The sequence below is a fragment of the Siphateles boraxobius genome, unplaced genomic scaffold, assembly GCF_051911475.1.
Source record: "Siphateles boraxobius isolate OS27281-9 unplaced genomic scaffold, OSU_SipBor_1 29, whole genome shotgun sequence".
NCBI classification, from domain to species: Eukaryota; Metazoa; Chordata; class Actinopteri; order Cypriniformes; family Leuciscidae; genus Siphateles; species Siphateles boraxobius.
The window spans coordinates 1,790,001-1,813,895 of record NW_027508908.1 but is presented as its reverse complement, the minus strand read 5'-3'; the positions used below and the strand labels follow the sequence as shown (position 1 = coordinate 1,813,895).

The window sequence follows — 23,895 nt, the reverse complement described above, 5'->3', positions numbered from 1 at the left end:
TTTCAGACATGCAGAATGGAAAATAGATTTTGAAATCTGCAGCACAGGGGAAGATTTTCAGTGAATAATCTAAAATGTGGCGTGTTCTTCACAAAAACCTATCGTGTGGCTACAGAACATTTGAAATATAGTGAAGGAGTTATTACAGACAATCATTTTATGGCCTTTTGGAGCTTCAAAACCGCCAAAAATCGCCTTTCTCATTAGACCGTTTTGGAACAACGCGAGTTTGAGTAAATGATGACAGAATATTCATTTATAGGCTTTAACTGGATACATTTCCTCAGTTGATTTGAAGAACCGGAGGCTCCTACACTCGAAGTGATCTGTGGCTCAGATAGCGGCGTCTGCTCAGCCAATAAGCAGATGTGAAACAGATAGACTGTGGCCTCATCGATCCAGCGCTGACTTGTATAATAGCCGGGCTGCTTTTTACCCCTTAAAAAAAGAGCTGTTCAAGTTTCCGTTTTTTTGATTGAGTTTACAATCGCCCCTTACAATCTGTCCTGCCCGCCGCCTCAGGGGACCGCTGTCCAGAGACGCCCCAGAACGACGTGTAAACTGGGAGTTTCCTGCTCTGAGATCAGTGAACTATGATAAGTGCACGAGGGATCGGCCGTGGGAAGACGACTGGCTTCTTACGGGTCGAATAAACAGATGTCTTTTCATGTGGTGCGGGTTTCATCTCAACATGAGTTCTGAAGTGCCCCGTTAAATGAACTCTCGCTCTACACTATTAAATGGAAAGATTCCAAATAGAATCTTAAAATTAACCCCCTGTAATGAAAATCAAGTTTTTAATGTTGTTTATATGTCTCTGTGGTGTTTTTAATATGCTTTAAGACAAACCATGTGTAAATTCATACACATGGAGTATTTTCTCCTTAAAACTGCAGTGAACCAAAGACACTCTCAAAAACTCGGTTTGAAATCGCTGGTGTTTCTGACGTCACACACTATCTTGTAACCAATCAGATCAACGTCTGATCGTCAACGTGGGGATCTCTGAGCTGGTGTGAGTGAGAGGAGGCAGGGTTCATTTGCATATTCATAGAACCACGTATACTAAATGAGGGACGGATGTTTCATTCAGTTAAATTCAGGATATTTTGAAGCATGAAGATTTTTTTTCAAGGAATAAACTTTTAAATATGTTATTTTGGTGATCAGAGATGAGTTTTAAGGGATAAAGTTATTGACTACAGGGGGACTTTAAAGTTTTCTGTCATGGCGCTGTATATAGTGTATACTCAAACAAACAAATCGGCCGTTGGATTTATGATTTTATGAAAAATAACTTTAATGTTCACATCGCCCAAACAGACACCAACAAACACTGATTGAACATGTTCAGTCGGGTGAAAACAAACTCCGACCAACACCAACAGATGGCGACAGGTGTAACACACCGATCCAACAAGCGTGTTTCACTCAAAAAGATTATATGTTGGCTTTAATTAATTTTATTTCGTCAACAGGTTCCACATAACTGGGTTATGTTAAACAAACATAATTTGTTCACGTACCTTCAACATCATGGAATTAAGTCATTTTAAGCGACCCAATTTAAGTAGTCTCAAAGTGAATTTTTAAAGGCTTCCTGACATGATTCAGGTATTTTATATATTCATTCATCCATTAATATTTCATTTATTTTAGTGACACATAATTGAATTGATAGACTATAGCTAGCTATTTGCAGATCCAGTGCTGGCGATTTCCAGCTCAGAGGAATTGGTATCGTTAGTGTTTTGTTTAGAAAAAGAGAACAAAACAAATAAAGATATTAAGAAAAAGGCAGATGTTTGAGTTTTCAATAAATGAATAAATAAGTCAGCTCATAACTCTGTTGAATAAAGAGGAGCTTTAAAAGGAGGTTTATCTAGTGCTGTTGCTAGTTAAATATTTTCTGGCCAGCTGAACATTATGAGAGTGAAAATAAAAAGAGTTTATTAGATGAAATATATCTAAAGACAGAAGAACTCTGTATCTCAGCCTCCTCGTCGGGGACTGCCGTTTTTTCCCTATCTCCACACCATACTAAAGAGGTGTCGAAATCGTGGAATAAGCCGGTTTCTATTTTATGTGTTTAATGCCCAAACGTCTAACTATAATAATGCTATGGGTATTAAGTATCGTGGTATGACAGTGCCTCGGGTTAAAGAGACGCTTGCTAGCTTTCTCTCTCCCGAGTCGGCATCATCATTTTTAACCCTGAAATTACCCACCAGCCATCTTAAATACATAAAGAAAATTTTTATTAGGCAGCGCTGTTGGGTAAATTATAAAGACATGGATGAATGTGAGGTTGTCAGCACTGACGTTATTGGAGAATTGCGTCTTGCAAAACAGATAAACTATACTGGGGAGGGACGGTTTTGAGAAATCGTTTCTCCTCTGCGTCCTCTGGGGGGCGACTCTCTGAGGAGGGTCGCAGCACGGCCAGTTCGGTTGTTTTCCTGCTGGTGGCCACGGAGTGATATATTTATATATATATATATATATATATATATATATATATATATATATATATATACATGTGTGTTTCTGATTTAAAAATAAAGAAAAATAAGATAAAATTATGTCTGTTCTTCTGGACGCTCCGCTTTCAAAAAACTAAGAAATAAACCATTCAGCGTTTCAGAGGTTTCTTCCTCACCAATCTAATGTTCCTGAGACTGCTGGGCGGAGTAGTCTCGGTCTACTAAGCTCCTCGCAGCACAGAGTGCAAAATGAGGATCGCCATTTGGGCTCCTCTACAATCGAGGGGGACTTAGCAGTCTAGCCAGTTAGAGATATGCAAGATCTGAGGCCTATTTTATCTCTAAAAAAGCTTGGACAAATAGGAAGCCCTGACGCCGAGGCTATCAGGCTTCTAAAGGGTGGTCCCCTCTGGGGTAGGGATGGTTTTGAGAAATCGTTTCTCCTCGGTTGTTCCCTGCTGATTCGGCGTTCAGGGCACCGAGGTGTCAGCGTCCCCATACGATCCTCCGAGGAGGGTCGTATGAACTAAGTTATTTAGAGGTAGGCAAGATCTGAGGACTGTCGTCATCTCTAATAAAGCTTAGACAGAAAGTCCTGCCGTAAAAAAAAAAAAAAAAAAAATTCAAAAACGAGGCTATCAGGCTTCTGAGGGCTCCTCCGGGGCAGGGACGGTTTTGAGAAATCGTTTCTCCTCGGCACCCTCTGGGGTGCGACTCTCTGAGTAGGGTCGCAGTGCTGCCAGTTTGGTTGTTCCCTGCCGGTTCGCCGTTCAGGGCACCGAGGTGTCAGCGTCCCCGTACAATCCTCCGAGGAGGGTCGTAGAACGGTCAATTTGGTTGTTCCCTGCCGGTTCGTCACTTCAGGGCACCGTAGTGACTGTTCAACCAAATCCAGAGGCCAGTCTTGAGAGACTGGTTCCCCTAGTAGAATTTCTGGCAGCGTGAAAACTACTGCCACATATTTCTCGGTGGGCCCTGCACACTATAGAAAAGGGTTCAGAATTCGGTTCTTGTCCGCCCAGATTTCTAGGGGTCCTCCCCACTGTGGTGGACCCCGAGCAGGCTTTGGTTATGGAGCAGGAAGTATTGACACATCTGCAAAAGGAGCTGTAGAAGGGGTTCCTCCTCCCGGCAGACACTCAGGGTTTTACTGCCATTACTTCATTGTTCCAAAAGAGGATTAGGGGTTGCGTCCTACTCTAGACCTGCGTCAATTAAACAGCAGGTTTCAGAATCTTAAGTTCAAAGTATGCTTACGCTAAATATGACTGATTCCCTCTTGGCTCTCAACGAAGGCGGTCGCATTTTATCTCCCTCTCCCTCCCCTTACCTCTCCTGCTTTGCTTCTCTCGTCACGTCTAATGTCTTGTACTTTGAGAGACTCTCGCTACACGGCTCTCCAAAACTAAGAAATTAAGGATTTGATCAACTGGTCTCTCAACGCAATTGACACCATCTTCTCGACGAGAAGCTTGGGTTCGGGGGAACCCAACTGTCCTGCCGGGACGTTCGCAGCTGGCTACACGATGGACGCGTGGGAGAGGTGGCGGGTCGTGTGTCTGGCGGCTCTTTCCGTGGAGGACAATGAAGATATCTACCTATTCGGCACCATGATAACAGGTCTTCTGCTGATTGGATTAGGCATTGCCCTGGTTTATCGAGGAACTAAGCAAACGGTGACAGCTGTCAAATGCCCCGCAAGGCTGCCCGTGATGATTGAAGCGGTGGGCAGAGCTGTCAGCACTCAGACTGGGTCTATGAACCACAATATGGATAACATCATGGAGAAGCTCACAGCTTTGCAAAGGAAAATGGATCGTTTCAGAGACCAAAATGGACCAGGAGAATAGCCTGTATAAATTGAATGCGGCTACTCGACCCAAGACCAAACAATCCCAATCTTATCTGTTTCGGCACCCCACTACCAGCACTGGCCTTGGCCAACAACTCTCCCGGAAGAGCACTGCAGTGAGCCTCTCTTGCGTTCCTTCCCCGACTCCTCAGACACCTGGTGATTGTTGTCTCTGCCTGGGACATGATCAAGGTTGTCTCCATGGCAACTTGCTGCGTTTCGCTGTCACAATCCTGCGGACTGAGGCTCCTAGATTATGGTGCTGGCCTAGCGACTCTCTCCAGGCCTACACACACATGAACTTACACATACACAGATATGCACCTGCCCCACACCCCATCCCACGCCTTCGCAGCTTCGTACCCCCAGTCTGACAGGCGGGTCTGTGACCAGTGCCATAATGGCTGCAGGACCGGATGCTGCTTGCCTGGGCTGGACTACCTCCATCCCCCACTCCCAACCGTGTTGCAATGTCTTGTTTGTAGAGTGTACTGTTTATGTGCTAATGTTGGTGAGGTGTTTTTTCCTGTTCCCAGACTGTTCTCCTTACAGGAGCATAGTCTGGGGGTTGCCTTTTTTTCTCCTCACCTCCACTCACGTCATGCTGTATTTTTCTCAAGTTGGCGCTGATTATAGCAGCCTCGGTAACACCTTATTACCGAAGCAAATTCCTTGTATGTGCAAAACACTACGTGGCAATAAAATAGATTCTGATTCTGATTCTGATTGTGTCACAGACTCAGTCCGAGGACTGGTTTGTCACAATAGACTTAAAGGACGCTTACTTATCTATCCATTCTCATCACAGGAGGTTCCTGAGGTTTGCTTTCAGGGGCGAAGCATAGGGCCCAAGCTTTCAGGGCCCAGTGCTGGGGGCTTCTTGTCGACGCGTCACGCTATTGACGGATGCTTCCCTCACAGGATGGGGTGCGGTCATGAGTGGCCGCTTGGTGAAAGGTCTTTGGTTGGGGCTCATGGCAGTTGAGTCCAACGTAGTTACTTTTGGCCTTCTGTACATGAGACCCCTGCAGTGGTGGCTCAGGACCAAGGGGTTTTCTCCGAGGAGAAATCGTTTTCGCATGATCAAGGTCACGCAGCTATGCCTTCGTGCCTCGGTTATGTGGAAGAACCTTGGTTCCTCGCCCAGGCCCAGTGTTGGGGGCTTCTTGTCGACGCATAATGCTATCGACGGATGCTTCCCTCACAAGTCGGGGGCAATCATGAGTGGTTGCTCGGCGAAGGGTCCGAACAACACACTGATGGTCTCGTATATCAGAGCAGATATCCTGTTGAGGCAGGGGCTGTGGCCCGGGGAATGGAGACTTCACCCCTAGGTGGTGAAGCTTCTTTGGGAGAACTTCGGTCAAACTACAAGTCGACCTTTCGCATCGCTTGTACAATGCATTGCCCTTGTGGTTCTCCCTCACGCATCCAGCTCCGCTTGGACTGGATGGGATGTAATAGGTGTGGTTGCCGCTACACACTCTACGCTTTTCCCGATATCTTTGCTCCTGGGAGCTCTGGAGTTGTGGATACTGTGGGCTCGGCCTCTGAGGGGGCCCAGCTCATAGATTCAGGTCTCTCGACCGAGGTCGTGGAGACCATACTCCAGTCTAGAGCTCCTTCCACGAGAAGACTAAATATGCTGTTCTCTGCCTGGTGCAGAGAACGCCTTCTGAATCTTGTTACTGCCCTGTTGGTACAGTACTTGATTTCTGTAATGAATGTTTCTTTGCTGGGTTATCTTTGAGGAGAGATCCTTAATTTCGTCTTCTCCGTGGTACATGAGGCCAGGCCTTCTGTCCTCCACCTTTAATACCCCAGATCAGGAAAATCTTAAATCTGTTATGCCCTTTCCGGGATTTGGATGCGTATGTCCACAGAGCTGCTCAGAGCTGCAAACAATTATTTGTCTGCTTCGGGTAACCTAAGATAGGTTGCCCTGCATCTAAACAGATAATGAGCAAGTGGGTAGTTGAGCCTATCTCACTTGCTTATGAAGCGGCGGGACAGCGTTCACCTGTGGCTGTTCAGGCCCATTCTTCAAGGGGTATGGCTGCCTCTAGGCTTTAGTTTCGGGTGTTTCCCTTCAGGATATTTGTAATGCGGCAGGCTGGTCCTCACCACATACATTTGTCAGATTTTATGACCTACACCTCTCCACTCCTGGGGCTAGGTTGCTTGCTTCTAGTGTGTGAAAGGACTTCACACAGAACGGGCATTTGTCTTTATGGCGTAGTGGGTATGGGGTTCCCACCGCGTCTCAACGCAGCTCGAGTTCCCTTGAAAGGGAACGTCTCAGGTTACGTATGTAACCCTGGTTCCCTGATAGGGAACGAGACACTGCGTTTATCTGCCATACTTCCTGCAAGCCCTGATCGACTTGCTTCAGGCCTTTCAGAAGCTGTCGTGGTCTGATTTCAGGGTTGCTTTATAGTTTCCTGGTCGATGAAGTCACCCGGCTATGACGTCTCGCTCTTCCATTGGACTGATTATACACGTGTTTTATGATTTTTAATCAAATAAATGCTGACTTTGCGAGCAAGAGACTTATCGTCACTTTTGTAAATAATTTATGCATTTTCTTATGTTAGGGAAAATTTATACTGTGAAATATTTAACAAATATTTATTATCTGGAATATTAAATATCTGGACAATTTTGTGAATTATTTGATTTAATTTAATTTTACTTTATTATATTTTACTTTACAAGGCTATATTTCTACACAGTAAATTATCTGCACCCCAGTTTGAAACCCCCTGGTTTAGCACATCACTACTCCGACTGGCCTCGTTGTCATCTGAACTCTTCAGTGAATGAGTGATCATGCGTGCTGCAGGTTCGCTGTTGGTTCATTTCTCATCCTTGCGCATTCACCTCCTGCTCTTTTTCCTCTTTGCAGGGAACAAGAGATCCCGTGTTCCTCACTGGAGGGAGTTTCCCACCTGATTGTCCCGTCTGCAGTGAGACACGCATCAAACTCAGCGTCTACGGTGTGAATGACGGCCACCAGCAGACGGTGAGTGAGGAGGTTTCTCTCAACATCAATCTGAGCTGGAGACTTGTGTTACGGCTCTTCTCGTCTCGGGTCCTTTCAGCTGTTGTTCTGCAGATCTCAGTCTCTGGTCCGTGTGTGTTTGTTGTGGCCCTGTCATTGCTTATTTGGTTCACGGCCGACACTAATCGGGGCTTCTGGGACCCAAATGTTGTTTGCTAAACCCTGAATGTTTTTTTTCTTGTAATCACATGCTTGGTAATTTCTGTCACAAAATCATTGAGAGCTGCAGCTTTAGTCTATAAATCAGACGTTGTCTTGCAAGCCACATGTTTGATTATTTTGCATAAAGTCTGGCACATTGACGTTTTATTCTGCCACAAATTGACAGTTCATTTAATTTCTGTCACAGCGGTCCATTCTGCAGACAACACCAAAGAAATTGGATATTATTTCACAGACAAAATCTGATAACAAAGCAGGATATAAAGATGTGCTAGAGACATTTGATGCAACTTTAATGCTCGCTCGGTACACATTGTACGATTTTGGGCTGTCCCAGACGAAAGATGACCAATCGTGATGATTTCTGTGGTCTTGGCTCCTAACAGGTCATACAATGAGAGATATTCAAAGACGTTGTCACGGTCTTGTGACCAAACATAGCCTGCGATCATTTTCTGACAGTGTCTGTAAGCAGCCAAGTCTATTACTTAAAGCAGCTGAGAGCTGCTGGACGGGGCTTGTCAGAGTCACATGATTTCAGTAAAGGCTTCATTACGTCATAACTGTTTCGAAACACTTAGAAATTTCAATGGTTCACTGCTGGAGGTGATGATCTCTGTCAACCCATGAATCTTGAGTCACTGAGAACCAATGAACAAGTGTCTGTGGGTTTTACCTGATCTCTGATGAGTTTTATACATTTGTAGACATTTTAATTAGACATTAGTATAATTAAAATGAAGTAGTTAATAGTCTTATTGGCCTGTTTAGCTGAGCCATTCATAGGACAAACAAAACAAACCCTGACAATTGATAAAATAACACATTTACACATGATAATCTTATTAGATGATTAGATAATTGCATTTTAAACCTTTTACAATCTATTGCAAATGTTTTACTGAAAGTAAAATCAGTTTTTATGCATGTTTGGCCTGGGGTTTTGTTGCATTTACACTGTTCTGACCACTAGGGGTCACCGTGGAGACGGATGTCGGATTGTTTCGAAGCCTCGGCACAATATGGCACATTTGATTCAACTGTTTCAGTGTTTTAACAAAGCCTCGATCTGCCCACCACTACAGATTTCCTACTTGCTTATGGTGGCATAGCATAACTTAGTGTAGCGGTCCAACAACTGCGTGCACCTTCCCTCCAGCAACACCTGTCACCTTAAGGAAGGTTCATACCTATATTCTGCAACCAATTACCAAGAGAGACCCCTACCGGACGCACACTTATATGACATGTTTAAAATAAAGACAAAATGGCTCTTACAGTGTCATAAATGTAGGATGATCATCTCATAGTTTGTTTGCTGCTATGACCTACATCTACTGACTAGCCAATAAAAATCCAACATGAAATGGCGTATTGATCAACACAACATGGCGTGAAAAGTTAAAACTACTGCTTCATTTGCAAAATTGGCATGTCAAGCTGGCGTGTTTTCCCAAGCTATAACCAAGTCTATATTCTCCTCTTTCGTTTCCTCCCTTTTTTTCAGCGCACATAAAAACCACAGTTGCTAAAGTGCGATTAATCTTGCTCTATTTGTTTACCATTAGTGCATGCTGATGACGTTTTATTCTTCTGTACTAACTTGCGTCGTAGCCTTCGATGATTATTATGTTTCTAGCATATTATTGTATACTGTATGTTTGGCAATAGTTCTTCTAACCCTAATTAATGTAGTGTGCAGCTTTTCATTTCTTAAACAACCATGTAGAAAGACATATCATGTTCATATTCTAGGATGACAATGTGAAAGCATGGTTGTGAGTAGCATGAAGAATCATTTTCACACATGAATCGGCTTCTCTGAGTCCAGATCTTAAATTCATTGAAAGTATTTGGGATGTGCTGGAGGAGACTTTACAGAGTGCTAGACTCTTGCATTGTCAATACAAGATCTTGACCAAAAATGTATGAACCTCTTGATGGAAATAACATCACAACATTTATTTCCATCAAGAGGTGCATCAATTTTTTTCTTTATGTCCCTCACATCCATGCTTTCACAATTTGAGCCTGACGCTAGGGCTGTCGCAATAACCGCAATATTGCAGTACTGCGCTACTGACAGGCCAACCGCAGAGGAATGCAAGCAACCGCAAACCGCGTTTTCTTTTTTCATATAAGGCCACCCTTCGTTATGTGGGTCGTGGTTCGTACCATGTGTATTGAATGTTAAATAAGTTCATAACGATAACAAGACTGTTTATCATGGTGATTTGTACAGAGGATTCGTGGATTTGGACTTAAGCCTAACAGACAGTTAAAGTGATCGACTGAGCGCGTGCGATTACCTGCGTCTGTCTTTGAAGTCAAGTCATGTATATTCGTGAAAAGGTTGCCGTTTCCAAGGAAAGCGAAATATTTGTCATACTATCATCCTTTTAACTGGAAGGGTATTTACCATGAATGGTCAGCGCTGGTCAGCATTACACAGCGGCGTGAGGAAGCCGTGGGGGAAAAGCAGCGAGTCACGCATTGAATCAATGCCATTGGTCCATATTTAGTGAAGCATTGCTTCAGCTTTGCCCAAAAGTGGCCAGCTGAGCCTTGAAAAGTGGAGCTAAAAGTTAAAAAATAATTAAAACCTTGTTTCATTACATATATCATTTAAGGAATCAGCTTTTTTGAACGTTTCGTTGATTGAACGGTTTAATGACTCACTCAAAGACAGTCCGTTGGCGTAAAAACTGCGGCTGAGTGACAGTCTTTCAATGCGCAGATACGCTGTTTAGTTTCGGTTACATTGTTTTTGTGTATGCTGACCACATCATAACACATATTTATATAGCAACAAATAAATATAAATAAATAAATAAATAAATGGCGGTAAAACCGCATATCGCGCTATTGAGCCACTCAAAATGACCGCAAGGGAAATTCCTTCACCGCGACAGCCCTACCTGACGCATCTTGACATTGTTAACTAAACTCTAAAAACGTTTACTATTATTTACTCCATTTTTTTTGGTGAAACATTTTTACAGTTAAAAAATATTGATTATATTTGAACGCAATGAAATCTATTACATATACCATATGAACTGAGTAAATGTAAGTAAAAAATGATAAGTAGATCTGAGTAACTGCATTTGGTACATTATCAAATAAAATTGTCTAGAAATAATTGAGAAAAACTGTTTTTGTTTATGAGTAAAATATGAACTTATATAGTATGAGTAATATTAAATTTTAATTTTCTCTGAACCTTTGTAACATACTCGACACAACCACAGGTAACGTTATACATGACATAGGCCTTTATTGTCCATGAGTACAGCAATACAGCATATGTTATACTGTCTTAACATTTATACAACATTGCCTACATTTATACTCATTAATACTACTTAAGTTAGTTAATACTACATTCTTTAAGTGAAAAAATCTTAAATATAACTGTACATTTGAGACAAACTTAACTGTTGGATTTTTAGTCAATTATTTTTTTTATCAAATATCGACAATCTCAAACCATCAAGTATAAATGATATTTAGAGATTTTTTTTTAGGTTAATAAAGTTAATTATTACTGTGAAATTTACTAAGCCACTTAATTATTTTTTAGAGTGTAGAATATATCCATGATGTGTCTTCCCACATGGTTGTTTCTATTAGAGTTAGAGGAACTTTTGTCAAAGATATAACATGCTAGAAACATAATAATCACTGCAAGAATGATCCAATCATCCATGCTTAAGCATCTGCCTATTTAAATCCAAACAGGTTTTTTTTCTTTTTGGCCGGGAAGTGAAATGTATTGGCATTAATCACACAGAGTTTATCACAGCAGGCCTTCAGCTTCACTGAACAAAGCACCTGTCCAGTGCCGTGTGTACAGTATGTCATGTTTATTAGGCCCCTGAGAGTATCAGGACCTCATTACATTTATTTTCCCACAGCAGACACAAAACTAGTGTGGCCTAGTGGTTAAAGATCAAGGCAGTGAAGTGAAGAAGTGAAGTGACGTGAAGGCCAAGTATGGTAACCCATACTCAGAATTTGTCCTCTGCATTTAACCCATGCAAGTTAGTGCACACACATTAGGAGCAGTGAGTAGTGAACTCTATTCAGAATCGAACCCTCGACATTTGGGTTACAAGTCAGACTCTCTAACCATTAGACCACAACTGTAAGGTTGTGGGTTTAAATCCTGAAGAGGAATGTTGAGCTGTCAAGACTCTTCAACCCTAGATTCCTCCAGTTTGAGTCATTTCGTTTCAGTGAATCCGTTCCAATCCACTTCATTCTGCCAAGCTTCAGGAAGCAGAACATAATCAGAAGATGCTTAATGAGAGCGACAAAGAGAGGTTTTGAAATTCTGAGCAGATCTTTCAGGTTTCATTTGAGCATTATTTCCTCGTCCGCCTATAGCTTCACACTTTAGTATTTCTGTACGAGTCTTGCCTCATGAATGAGAGAGCAGGAAGAGCGATGGACAGACGGAAACACTTCCTGATTGCTCTCACTGGATTTGATCTTGCCGGAGGGCATGAAGTCAGAATGGACAGGTGGACTGCATTGCATCTCACATATATATAAAAAATTAATACCAGGGTTATTTCTGTAATGCTCTAGCTTACGAATATAAATTGCAAGCTCAGGCACTTCACCTTTAATTACTGTATAACTTGATTATTTAAATAATGGAAAAAAACAAACAAACATGAGAGTTAGTTATGTTAGGTCAATAGTGATGCACCGATCATGATTTTTCATGGCCGATTCCAATTGCCAATTTTTTTTTCAAACCAATGGTCCGATTCCAATAGTAAATTTGCACTATTACATGACAAACTGGCCTTAAACAAAAAAGTATTAGCCCTAAATACACATGAGCAGTTGTTTTTTAAATTTAAATTATGATTTCAAGATTAAAAGCAAATACAGACTTTTTTTGGTCTGACTTTAGCTTTGTGAAATTATCCTACATTAAACATACCTGCTCGTAACAGGCGTAATCTGTGAAATTCACTCTTTGACAGTAGGTGGCGCTTATGAAAAAGCAGTGATATAGCGTTTCCTTGATTACCACCGTACACAGCGCAGCGCTTATAAACACTAATTTAACAATAGGCATTATACAAAGGTAAGAGGAAAAGAAAATGCCATCAAAACATTTCTGAAGACAGTCAGTTCCCTTCAGAGAAACATATAAACCCCCATTAACGCCATTATACATATAACCCATATTTCGAGCATTGTGAACAGCGAGCAACTCCTAGGAACTTGACAACATCCAGTCAAACTTAAGTCAGCAATATGTACCAAACTAATGCATCTTTCATGTTTTGCATGTTTTAAATGGAGCTTAATATTTTGTCTAGGATTTTAAAGCGTATGTGATGGGCACATGGAACTGTACAGACTATGATAACAACCCACAGAACACAATATTCTCAAGAGGTTGAAATTCCAGAAATAGGCTTTGTTTTTGGACTATATAAAAGCAAACTTCTGAACCCGTAGCGGGAGTTTTGGAGTCGTATGGGCTCCATTAATGTCAGGTCCAGCTCTGCGGTCTGAGTTTACTCAAGAGATTGCTGTCTATATATAGTGGCTTATCTGAAGATCAAAAGATTCCAGTCAGACATGTTTGCTTTTGCTTCATAACTGTGTTGGATCACATGGATAATGATGCAGATCTCCATGTTTTTAAACGCACAGCTTTCACTTACAAATGCAGATCTTTTTAAAACTTGGAAAATTATTATTTAAAAAATATATATATATATTTCAGTGGCTTGTTTGTTTTAATATTGCATCTTTTTGATCTCTGTGCGCTCGTCGTACTAGGTGTGACAAAACAAGTTTAGCTTCAGGACTTGTATTCCACACGGTCCAGATGTGTGCCGGATCTGGGCCGACACTATGTTGCTGTCTGGGATTGGGCTTCAAGATGCTAAATTGTTACACATTGTCTTCAGAATTGTTTAATGTGCAAAATTAAATAAATATATTTTTGAAAATCAAACATTGAAAGATTGTAATATTACTTTGAACTGCATAAGCTCATGCAACGCTATTAAAACGACATAAACAAGAACAATTTTATAAATGCATAAAGCATTTTTAGTTTGAGTAATTTTTAATCTTTAAGTGTCAAATCAGTTTCGATGGATTTGTGCTCTTTGGTAACCAATCATTTACAAATCTTGTTCCAAGTGAACCTTTTTGTAGTTTGGCTTGTTCATTTTCTTTTACTTTGTAGTCTTGTTCATGGTTTTTGAGGATGTCCATGTTGTCATCTCTCTGATTTGTTTTGTTTAAATATAGAAGTTCATTAGCCTATTGTAAAGTTCATAAGCCTATTGATTTTGCTATCATAAAATGGTGTTATGATAATTATCCACAATTATATGTTCAGTTGCATATTATTATTTGCATTTAGCATTGTTTTTTTTTCTCCAGAACTGACCTGTGATCCACCAGTTTAGTGTATCGACTTTTCATTTTTGAATTCGCCAAAAGATTGGAGGTCACCTTGTGAATGATCACGATTCAGTTTGAGATATTGTGGAAAACTTAAATGAAACTTGATGAAACTGCACATTGCATGTTGTGTTAGAGAGCGAAAGAGAGAGAGAATAAGTGTAAGAAATGAGCAGAAGCATTCGGCCAATGCAGATAAGACTTCTCATATCTTATAGCACTTATGTACCTGATTTAAGAAGCACTTTGAGAGGCAAACTAATAGCTGCTCTACAAGTTGCCTGTCAGGAGAAAGTAATTATCTACTGTCCGCTGGACTGCTGAACATGTCATAGCTGTCACAGCAACAGCGCACCAGCTAATCAAGCGCTCCTTTATTTCCATTCACGCTCAGAAGGAACGCGCCACCAGATAATGAACGAATATTTTTATCACTTAGTCTCCATAAACCCTCCCCTTAATTTGATTGTCTTGATGCATGGAGGTGCTCATGGGAGCGAAGAAGCGTTTGCATAGTCACTGATTTTCCTGAACGCGTTGAAAAGTATAAAAACTAGTTATTAAAGTTATTAGATGTGAATACATCAATTTATCCAGAGTGAGAAATGGTTTGGGGCATGGGTCCAAAAGTAGGTTTTGGCTTGGTGCAAATAGTGAGTAAACAGTGAAAATTTTACCAGCCAAGAAACTGGAATTTATTGAATGTATGTATGCATTTATTTATGGATTTATGTACATTTATTTATTTTAGCATTCATGCATTTATTTAAATGAAAGCCCCCCTATTATGCTATTTTAAATGCTCCTAATTTTGTTTTGGAGTCTCCTACAATAGATTTACATGCATCAAAACACACTTCAATTTTCTCATAATACACATTGCAGCATTACCTCTTTACTCACATTGTCTGAAACAGTTTGATTGAGAATTCTGTCTCTATAAACCCCTCCTTTCCAAGAAACTACTCTGCTCTGATTGGTCAGATGGTTCAGTCTGTTGTGATCGGGCTACTCTGCTCTGATTGGTCAGATGGCCCAGTCTGTTGTGATCTGTCTACTCTGCTCTGATTGGTCAGATGGCCCAGTCTGTTGTGATTGGTCTACTCTGCTCTGATTGGTCAGATGGCACAGTCTGTTGTGATTGGTCTACTCTGCTCTGATTGGTCAGATGGCCCAGTCTGTTGTGATTGGTCTACTCTGCTCTGATTGGTCCGATGACCCAGTTTGTTGTGATTGGTCTACTCTGCTCTGATTGGTCAGATGGCCCAGTCTTTTGTGATTGGTCTACTCTGCTCTGATTGGTCAGATGGCCCAGTCTGTTGTTATTGGTCTACTCTGCTCTGATTGGTCCGATGACCCAGTTTGTTGTGATTGGTCTACTCTGCTCTGATTGGTCAGATGGCCCAGTCTGTTGTATTTGGTCTACTCTATTTTCTCAGACACATTGGGCAAACACTGAACCAGACTATTTAAATTTTGAGCAAGCAATCTCATTGGCTGCAGGATCAGCAGAGGCCAATCAGCTTTTGCCATGCGGTAATGATGTGATTGCTTGCAGATGTAAAGGACATGTAAAGGTGCATGTAAAGGACCAATCAGCCTGTGCCATCTAGAGTTTCACGACTGAACTAGATATTTATTACATTCATTTATATCATACTCAAAACCTTGATATTTAAAAAGAGCAATCTAAAGTACAAGCTAAATTTAAAGTGCATGAGTGCACTGCAAAACAATGACTTCTTAATGAGTTTTTAATTAGCCATTTTTACCTTGGCCTAGATGAATTTGCTTTAAGCAAAAGAAAATAAGATATTATGATTTGTTTTCATATTGCATCTTGAATGTAACAATTGTTTCACTTGTTTTTAAATTGAGTATACTTAAAACAAGTCATAAAATCAAAAATGTCAAAAATGTGTTTTGAGTCTTTTTTTCTATCCAGTTAATTTTTTACATATTTTCATTGGGAAAATATTTGTTTATTTTATTTATTTATCTATGTCTGATCTATTTTATTTATTTATCTGTTGTTGTTGTTGTTTTTTAAACTTTTTGATAGATACTTTTAGGCTATAAGAATTTCTAGATCTAACAAGAGCAAATAAACATGAAAGGTGAACAAGCTGACAAAGCTGTGGATGAATTAAATGAATTGTTTTTTTTTTTATGCATTATTTTAACTGGAAAATAAGACAGAAATACAACAATATGATTTATTCTTTTGATATAAGTTTTTAGAAGGCGGAATATTTATTTATTCATTTTATTTATTTATTTATTGCTTTTTGATCGAAATTTTTTAGAAGTCTGAAGAATTTCTTGACCTTCTTGAAATGGGAAAATAAACCAATGTATTAGCAAAACAAGCTGACAAAGCTGTGGATAACTTCAATGTGTAACTTTTTATTGCATTATTCTCAATTTCATTATCTTTTGCATTTCAACAGATTTTCCGTGTCATAGTTAATCTACTTAGATGATCTTCAGGTGTAATTCTGCCCGTGATTGTTGTCGAGCGATGACATAAATCTCTTTTTCAAAGCCGTCAATGGAGAAAGACGCCCTCGTATTGTGTGGTTACGTCACTTTGAGCGCTAGCAATCATGAACGAAACATTTGATCTTCCCCAGAGACGTGACCTGTCAGAATCCATACATTTCTTTGACATCATCACATCTCATTTCATCATCCTGTTTGAGAATGATATCGTCACGACATGCAGATGTAGAGGAACGTCAGTTCTCGTCCTTTCCCTGCAGGGCGAGGCGTCTTTAATCCGGAGAGAAGCGCAGATCAAAGCCGTACAAAGAGATGGAGATGAAACAAAGGCGGATCTGGAGCGAGACATCCGCACGTTTACACTAGCCGCTCCTGGATCTGTTTCAAACAACACACAGCCAGCGAGAGCCAACACAAGCACGCCGGCTCCCGCTGTGATATCCTAGCATCCCGTCTGCTTTTGGCCTGTAATCTAATAGTGTGCACCTGAAGACCTTCCCAGCATTCTCTGTGTGTGCATTTATTTGTGCAAGCGCTATACCGACTACCAGCACCTGCTCATCATGTGCAACCAGTACACAAATGTGTGTTTTTCTGGCTCGGTTTCCGTCCAGTGCTACAAAATACAGCGGGAAATGTTTTATTTGCACTGCTTGTGTGTTTAGCCTCCCTTTTTTTTTTTTTTTTTTTTTTGCAAGTGTGTACTTGTGTTTGTGTACTTGAGTTGGCGAACAGACTTGTGGGTGGGTGGTCCCGCTTTTGAGGAAAAAATGTATGAGCCAAAACATTATGACCAGTTAGAGTTTAAGCGAATATCATCTTCTAACAAGGCCACATGTCAACAAAGGCTATCTAGTCTGGTCTGGGCCAACAGAAGCTCTAGTCACACACAATTTTAATGATGGTTATGGGAGGAATGTGTCAACACATTGGCATTGTTTCATGACTGGTGTTCCCTGGTGGAAGTGGAATAAAACACCCTGTCACTGCACACATTATTCAAGAATGGTTTGAGGAACATGATAAAGAGTTCAAGGTGTTGCTCTGGCCTCTAAATTCCCCATATCTCAGTACAATTGAGCATCTGTGGGATGTTTTGGCAGCACGTGGAGGACCAACAGCTTATTAGGCAGGTAGTCATAATGTTTTGGCTCATTGGTGTGTATATATTTTGAGATCGAGATAGTTAAAGTTAGCTTGTTCATTTTGACCACCAATCTTTTTTTCTTCTTGAGTTAGCAAACAGATTGTGGGCTTTGAACGGATGAGCGGCCGGAGTGTGTTAAGGGTTTTCGGTTAGAGCGGTGTCGTGTATCGGCCTCTAAGTTAATAATGCTCTTTGCAACGGAAGTGAATAAATCAAAACTAACTTTAGCTGGACAATAACTTTATTCTAGATCTGCTGTAAAGCCAAACAATCTCTGCTACTTTAATTTCCTATGATCACTGTGATGCTACTTTGAAACAATCTATATTGTTAAAAGCATAAAAATGAAGGTGACTTGACTTAAACAAAAATCAGATTTCATGAGGTCTTTTATTTTATTTTACTTTATTTTATTTTGTCACTTTATTTTTCATTTCTCCCATTTTTATTTTTATCTTATTGTATTTATTTATTTTAATTTATAGCTAACAGACATTAATTGATTCCTAAACAAATTCGGGTTGTATTTCATGAGGTCTTAAAGGAACTACATTTTGCTGGTGGTTCATAGTTTATTTTTTATTTATGTAATTTTATTTTCATTTTCTGTTATTTTTGATTTATAGCTAACAGACATTAGCTAATATCTAAAAAAAATAGCGTTTACATTTCATGAGGTCTTGAAGGAGCTAGCTATTGATGGTGGGTTTTAGTTTTGTTTTATCATTTTATTTTATTTTATTTTACAGTTATTATTATTAGGAGCATCTGTTTGAACGGGAGCACATCTGCATGTGATACTTGCAGAGATCAGTAACATCTGACCGGCCTGTCAGAGATTCCCAAGCCGATCAGAGGAGGGTCAATGGAAGCAATTACAGCAGCGATGACTGCCGGGATCGGCTTTGGTTGCGCTCCGGTTTTCGGCACTGACCCCGCGCAGGTGCTTCACGCTGATAACGCCACCCTGTCAATCTCAATGAAAAGCCACCTCTCCCTCTTCACCACCCCTGCGCTCAGGCCTTCTCCGGTCCTATTTTAAGGCTGGAAAGAGGAGCAAAGGGCTTTAATATGAAAGACCAGGACTTTCGAGTTGACAAGTGGTGTTTGTATTTCCTGCACGCTTCGGTCAGTGTGTGTGTATGTATGTGTGTGCGCGAGTTAGACAGACAGAGAGATTATTAAGATGTCCCGGGCAACACACCACGTTGATTAGTGTGTTGTTCGGCGACAATCATGGCGTCGTTTCAAAACAGTCCTTGAAACATCCGAACTCATCTGAAAGGGAATGCTTTATGAGCACGCATTTCTCATCCCCGTGTGCCAGGGTAATTCCGTGGCCGTCGCATTACGCTCATTTGTTTATGCTAATTTTATGTTAATGCTCTGTCATTCAAAGGATCCTGGCGGAGGAAAATGGCACGCTGGCTGCGAGCGCTGCATGTACTCGTGTTCGTACGCGTGGAATTGTTTCATATCCCATCATATTTCTCTGACGTTCTAAGATTAAGAAGTCTTAAATTTCGTCTTAATTGTTCATGCCTTTAACCTGACAGGGTTTCCTGAAGATGTTCTACCTTTAAAAACATTTCGCTGTCATTGTTGACTGATTTGCATGAATTATTTAATTTTAATATTTAATAACCAATGTAAAAATATTAAATGAAGAATTTTAATATACATATTTTGATTGCACATGTTAACATTAAGGGCACTAAAACTACATTTTGTAGAGCACATACTTTTTTTTTTTCACAGGCTCTCTAAAGAGTGCAAAAGTCTGGTTGAGGAAGTAAAAAATCAATAAAACTTCTCCATAGGGAAATTGATTTTTAATGACTTATAAACCTTTAAAGACAGACCTGCTGTGAGTTGCAAAGTTGATGGTATTTGCTTCTGCTGAAGACGTGAAGCCTGCATTATTTCAGCATAGTTTTTCAAATAATTATGTTATCAATGGGATTCTTGGTGAAAAAGTACATTACCCATGATGCTGGACAGAAAATTACACCAATCAGAGAGTTGGAAAAAAAACAGCAGTGCAAAATAGCTCTTTAGCTCCGCCCCCCCCCATGTTTGCTAGTCGATTTCTCTACAGTCTCAAAATTAATGTTTGTATATATATATATATATATATATCAGGGCTCATGTCAAGTCAAGTAAATCAGTCATTCACTTGTCAGAGTAAAAAAGTTGCTTGTCTGGAATTTTTATTTTTTTGGTGTAAATATAATTTATTCCGAAGCAATATTCTCAGCTTTTGCGATATTTAAATCTGCATATTTATGATATTTACCCCGAAGGCATTTTTTCCTTCTAATCTTGCTTCTTTTAAATTCTTAAATTTGATCAATAAATTCAATTGGAATTCAATTAGAAAAATTACATGAAATAAAATGTTAAATAATGTTATGATATTATTTAAAAAAAAATACAAATAAGAAAAAATTAAACATGAAACTAAACCGCCAGTAGTGGCCGTCTTAGTGAGTGAGCCATTGAGTCATTCATTCAAATGATTGATTCGTTTAAGAATGAGGCAGTTGTTTATGAATGAGTCATTGAATCTTTGACTCAACCAATTCGTTCAAAGCTCTGAATCATTCAGTAATGAATCACGTCAATAATGGTTCTGCTGTGATCTTTCTATTGAGAACTAATTTCGCTGCTGAAATATAGAAATGTAGTATATTCCTCCATTGTTTTTTGCTTCATGGGATTGCAGTTCTTTCCCTCACCAAAGCTGTTAAATACAGTCTTGTACCTTTCGTGATTCACCTCGTAGCTGATTGGCTTGGTTCATGGATTGTAATCATTATTAACGATTGAAATCCCTATGGGAAATATAGAAATACATCCAGAACCAACAGCGCTGAAAAGAGGGGCAGGCACTAATGCACTCTATGGGAATCCCTGGACCTTAGTTTTAAAATCCGTGCATAAAGTACTTTTATGGTGTTTTTTGTCCTTTTTTGGGGGTGTTGACAGTTTTTTTTTTTCGGCTGAGCTAGGCCTATTCCTTGTATAAAAGCTTCCCCTCTGTAGTAATGACTGAGCGTCCAGTAAACAGCGTCTCCATGAAGGTGTGGAGGTGAAGAGTGATGAATTAGGTTGTTAATACAGTGCCATTGTAAACGGTCACAGGGTTTTATACAGCGCCGAATATTAATAGCAATTTGGATGTCTGCTTCTTGATTTTATAGCAGTGGAAAGTGGCAAAGCGCCAGAACGTGAGCAAACTTGGCTGACTGGTTGTTAGACAAATGAAGCAGTCAAATAAAAGAAAGCAGCTGCTGAATTTTACGTGCAGACGGGAGTTAGTGAGCATCTGCTGTTTTACCGCCGTGTGAAGACTGTCACAGTTATAAAAGTGCCGAGGCGCCGTGACGAGGCTTGTGGGTAAGATTATACCGATATGGCATTTTGGGAACAACTTAAGGAGCCTTAAAAAAGCATGATGGAGTTCCATCATAATCATTATGAAGCAAGCCAATTAGTATTGTATATACTGTAGCAAATTTAGATGTTTGTGCAAGGAAGTAAAAGTGCACGATTGTGTTCATTTATTAAGTAAAATGTCCATTAAAATGTCCAATGCTGCATATAATGTAACCATGGAATATATGATGTTGTCTTTTTGTTATATTATTGCCATTATTCAATCATAATATTTAACAAATAGGCCACAGATGTATTGATTTTTGGGTCGTTCTGCTCATTTTAAATAATAAAACACTACAGTATGTTGAATTTGATTATGAATTATGATTATGGCATTATGCTGCAAGCTAGTTGGTTCTCTTGTAATTTAATTTAGATGTTTAGAATTAAGATGATAGTGCAAGGATGGTTTTATTTATTTATGTATTTCCATTGAAATGTCTAATAATGAACAGAATGTAGCCATGAAATGCATAAAGTTATCTTTTTGATAGTGATAGATTGCCATTATTGAATCATTATATTTAACGAATATTGGGGGTTTACAAATAAATGTAAACTTCTATGGAACACATTCTATAAAATATATTCTATATTCTTTTGTGTTCCACAGAATAAAAAAAGCACACGAGGGTGAGTAAATATTGACTGAAATTTAAGTTTTTGTTGCTTTTTATGTTCAATACGTTACATCATATAGTTTATTTCTAACTAAAACTATTAGAAACATCTCTCTTAATTGAAATAAGCTGAAATATTATAAAATATAAAAATTAGTTGAAAAACTAAAACTGAAATAAAAATAAATTAAACCTAAATTTAAAAAAAACGAATAAAATGACACAAGCACATAGCGAAAAGATTAAACAATTAAACTAAAATGATAAATAAATAAAACTAAATGAGAAAGTAAAATGTCTCTGGATAGCACTTGATGTCCAGCGTGTGTGTCCTGAAGTGAAGGCCTGCAGTAAAACACTCCCGCGCTTCTGTCAGGTATTGATGGACCCTTCTGAAGGTGCTGTGGTTTAGTCAAACATCACAAATCTTTTCAGAAACTCATTCTTCAGACGCTCCAGTCACGCCTTCCCTTTATAATCCCATTCCAGGTTCTACAAGATGGGATTTGTCCAGATCAATTTTGTAATGCGTTTTTCATTTCGAAATGTAATTAAGCTGGTCTCACTCCTTCCTCCCGCTCATCACTGATTCATATTCTGTCACCTGGTTTGTATTAGTGGGTCAAGGGTGAGTTCAGTGCTTGGCTCACTCTAATCTCTCAATGTAAAACTGGCTTACTGTTACTGTAATATATCCATGGAGGTCAGCTTTCTTTTGAAGTAGGGGTTATTCCAGCGCTCCAACAGCCTCAGCCTCAGAGAGTTTGTTCAAGCTCCACCTGATGCATTTTACACATGGCAGCACTTTCCATAATCTCTGATCTGATTGGGTTTACGCATCTTCTGGGACTCGGGATCACAGGATCAGTGCTTTTGAGAGCGAAAGGAATTTTATTGCTTTATTTAATTTATTTGATTTATTTATTTATTAAAATTAAGATTTTATCTTATTTTATATATATTTCTTTATCCTTGCACGGGCTCTGGTATTTTTAAACTTAATTTTGTTTTATTTCTTAAAACATTTTTATGTAATTTTTTTTGTTCTGTTTTTTCTTTTTCTTTATTTTAGGACTTTATTTCCTATCCTTTTTTGCATATGGACCTTGCAGGCGAATTATTTGCTTAATCCATTGAATATCGAAATCAAGAAATTGTTTAATTTTTTTTATTTCGTTTTTTTTTTTTGGGGGGGGGGGGGGCTTTTATGACTTACTTAATATATTGATTATCAAAGTCAGGAATTTTCTAAAAAGAAAAGTTTATTTTATATTATTATAAAATTTATTAAAAAATTATTATTTATATTTTATATTATATTATTTATATTATAAGGCAAATGATTTGCTTAATGTATTGAATATCAAAGTCAGGGGATTAGCTTGAATGAGATATAATTGTAACATTATAAAAACAAATCCGTGTACATCAATTAATCTGAATAACGCCTCTCACACACAGCTGCTGATTTTCAAAACACCTGGTCTGACCATGTGCGACAACAATGATAATATACCAAGATTTAATGCTTGACATATGCATGTGTTGACAGCATTATTATTTTATTTTTTGTGGTCCCATGTGGCCATAAGCACTGTTCAGACAAGATTAGTTGATATGATGTACTGATTAGGACAGAATTGGCATCTCTGTAGTTAATGCTAAGGCTCGTTGTGGGTGTAAAGTCTAGTGCTTATGTATGCAGCATTTTAAATCACAAAGCAAAGGCTGTTTCAGAAGGTAGGCAGTATAATTTAACAAGCTCATTTAAAAAATCAAAGTGAGAAATGTTGATTTGTAAATATAAATCATTGGATACTAAAATGTATCACTAAAATAGATCTAGTTGTTATGCATACTTTTAGACTATTTTACCCAATGTATAACAAATCCGTTATATAGACACGCACCCGATATTTTCGTTCACTTAAGACATAATCGACTGTATTTACGTGGATACTCGTCATGATGGGCATTTTGACATAATTTTGCGTTTACTTGTGTAAACGATCTATCACAGCGTGCGAGTACCAAATGAAGTTTCTTTCACAGCGTCTTGCGTTTTAATGCTTTAAAATTACATCAGTGTTTGAACTGATAAGACTTATTTAAACGCGTGAAATTATAAACTTTCTTGAAGCAATGCTGGCCCAGTCTTTCAAAAAGGTGATTATTGTTTT

General features: G+C 39.2%; 1 protein-coding gene across 5 annotated transcripts in view; it reads left to right on the top strand.

The window, feature by feature from the left end:
* The window catches only part of inpp4b (inositol polyphosphate-4-phosphatase type II B), a 177,119-nt gene that overhangs the window by 5,509 nt on the left and 147,715 nt on the right, over window positions 1-23,895 (top strand). For all 5 annotated transcript variants that reach the window (XM_077245910.1, XM_077245908.1, XM_077245907.1 and 2 more), the window contains one exon: window positions 7,241-7,357. In XM_077245910.1, coding sequence (XP_077102025.1) covers window positions 7,241-7,357 — 117 coding nt within the window. Of the gene's footprint in view, window positions 1-7,240; window positions 7,358-23,895 lie in introns of those variants that run through there.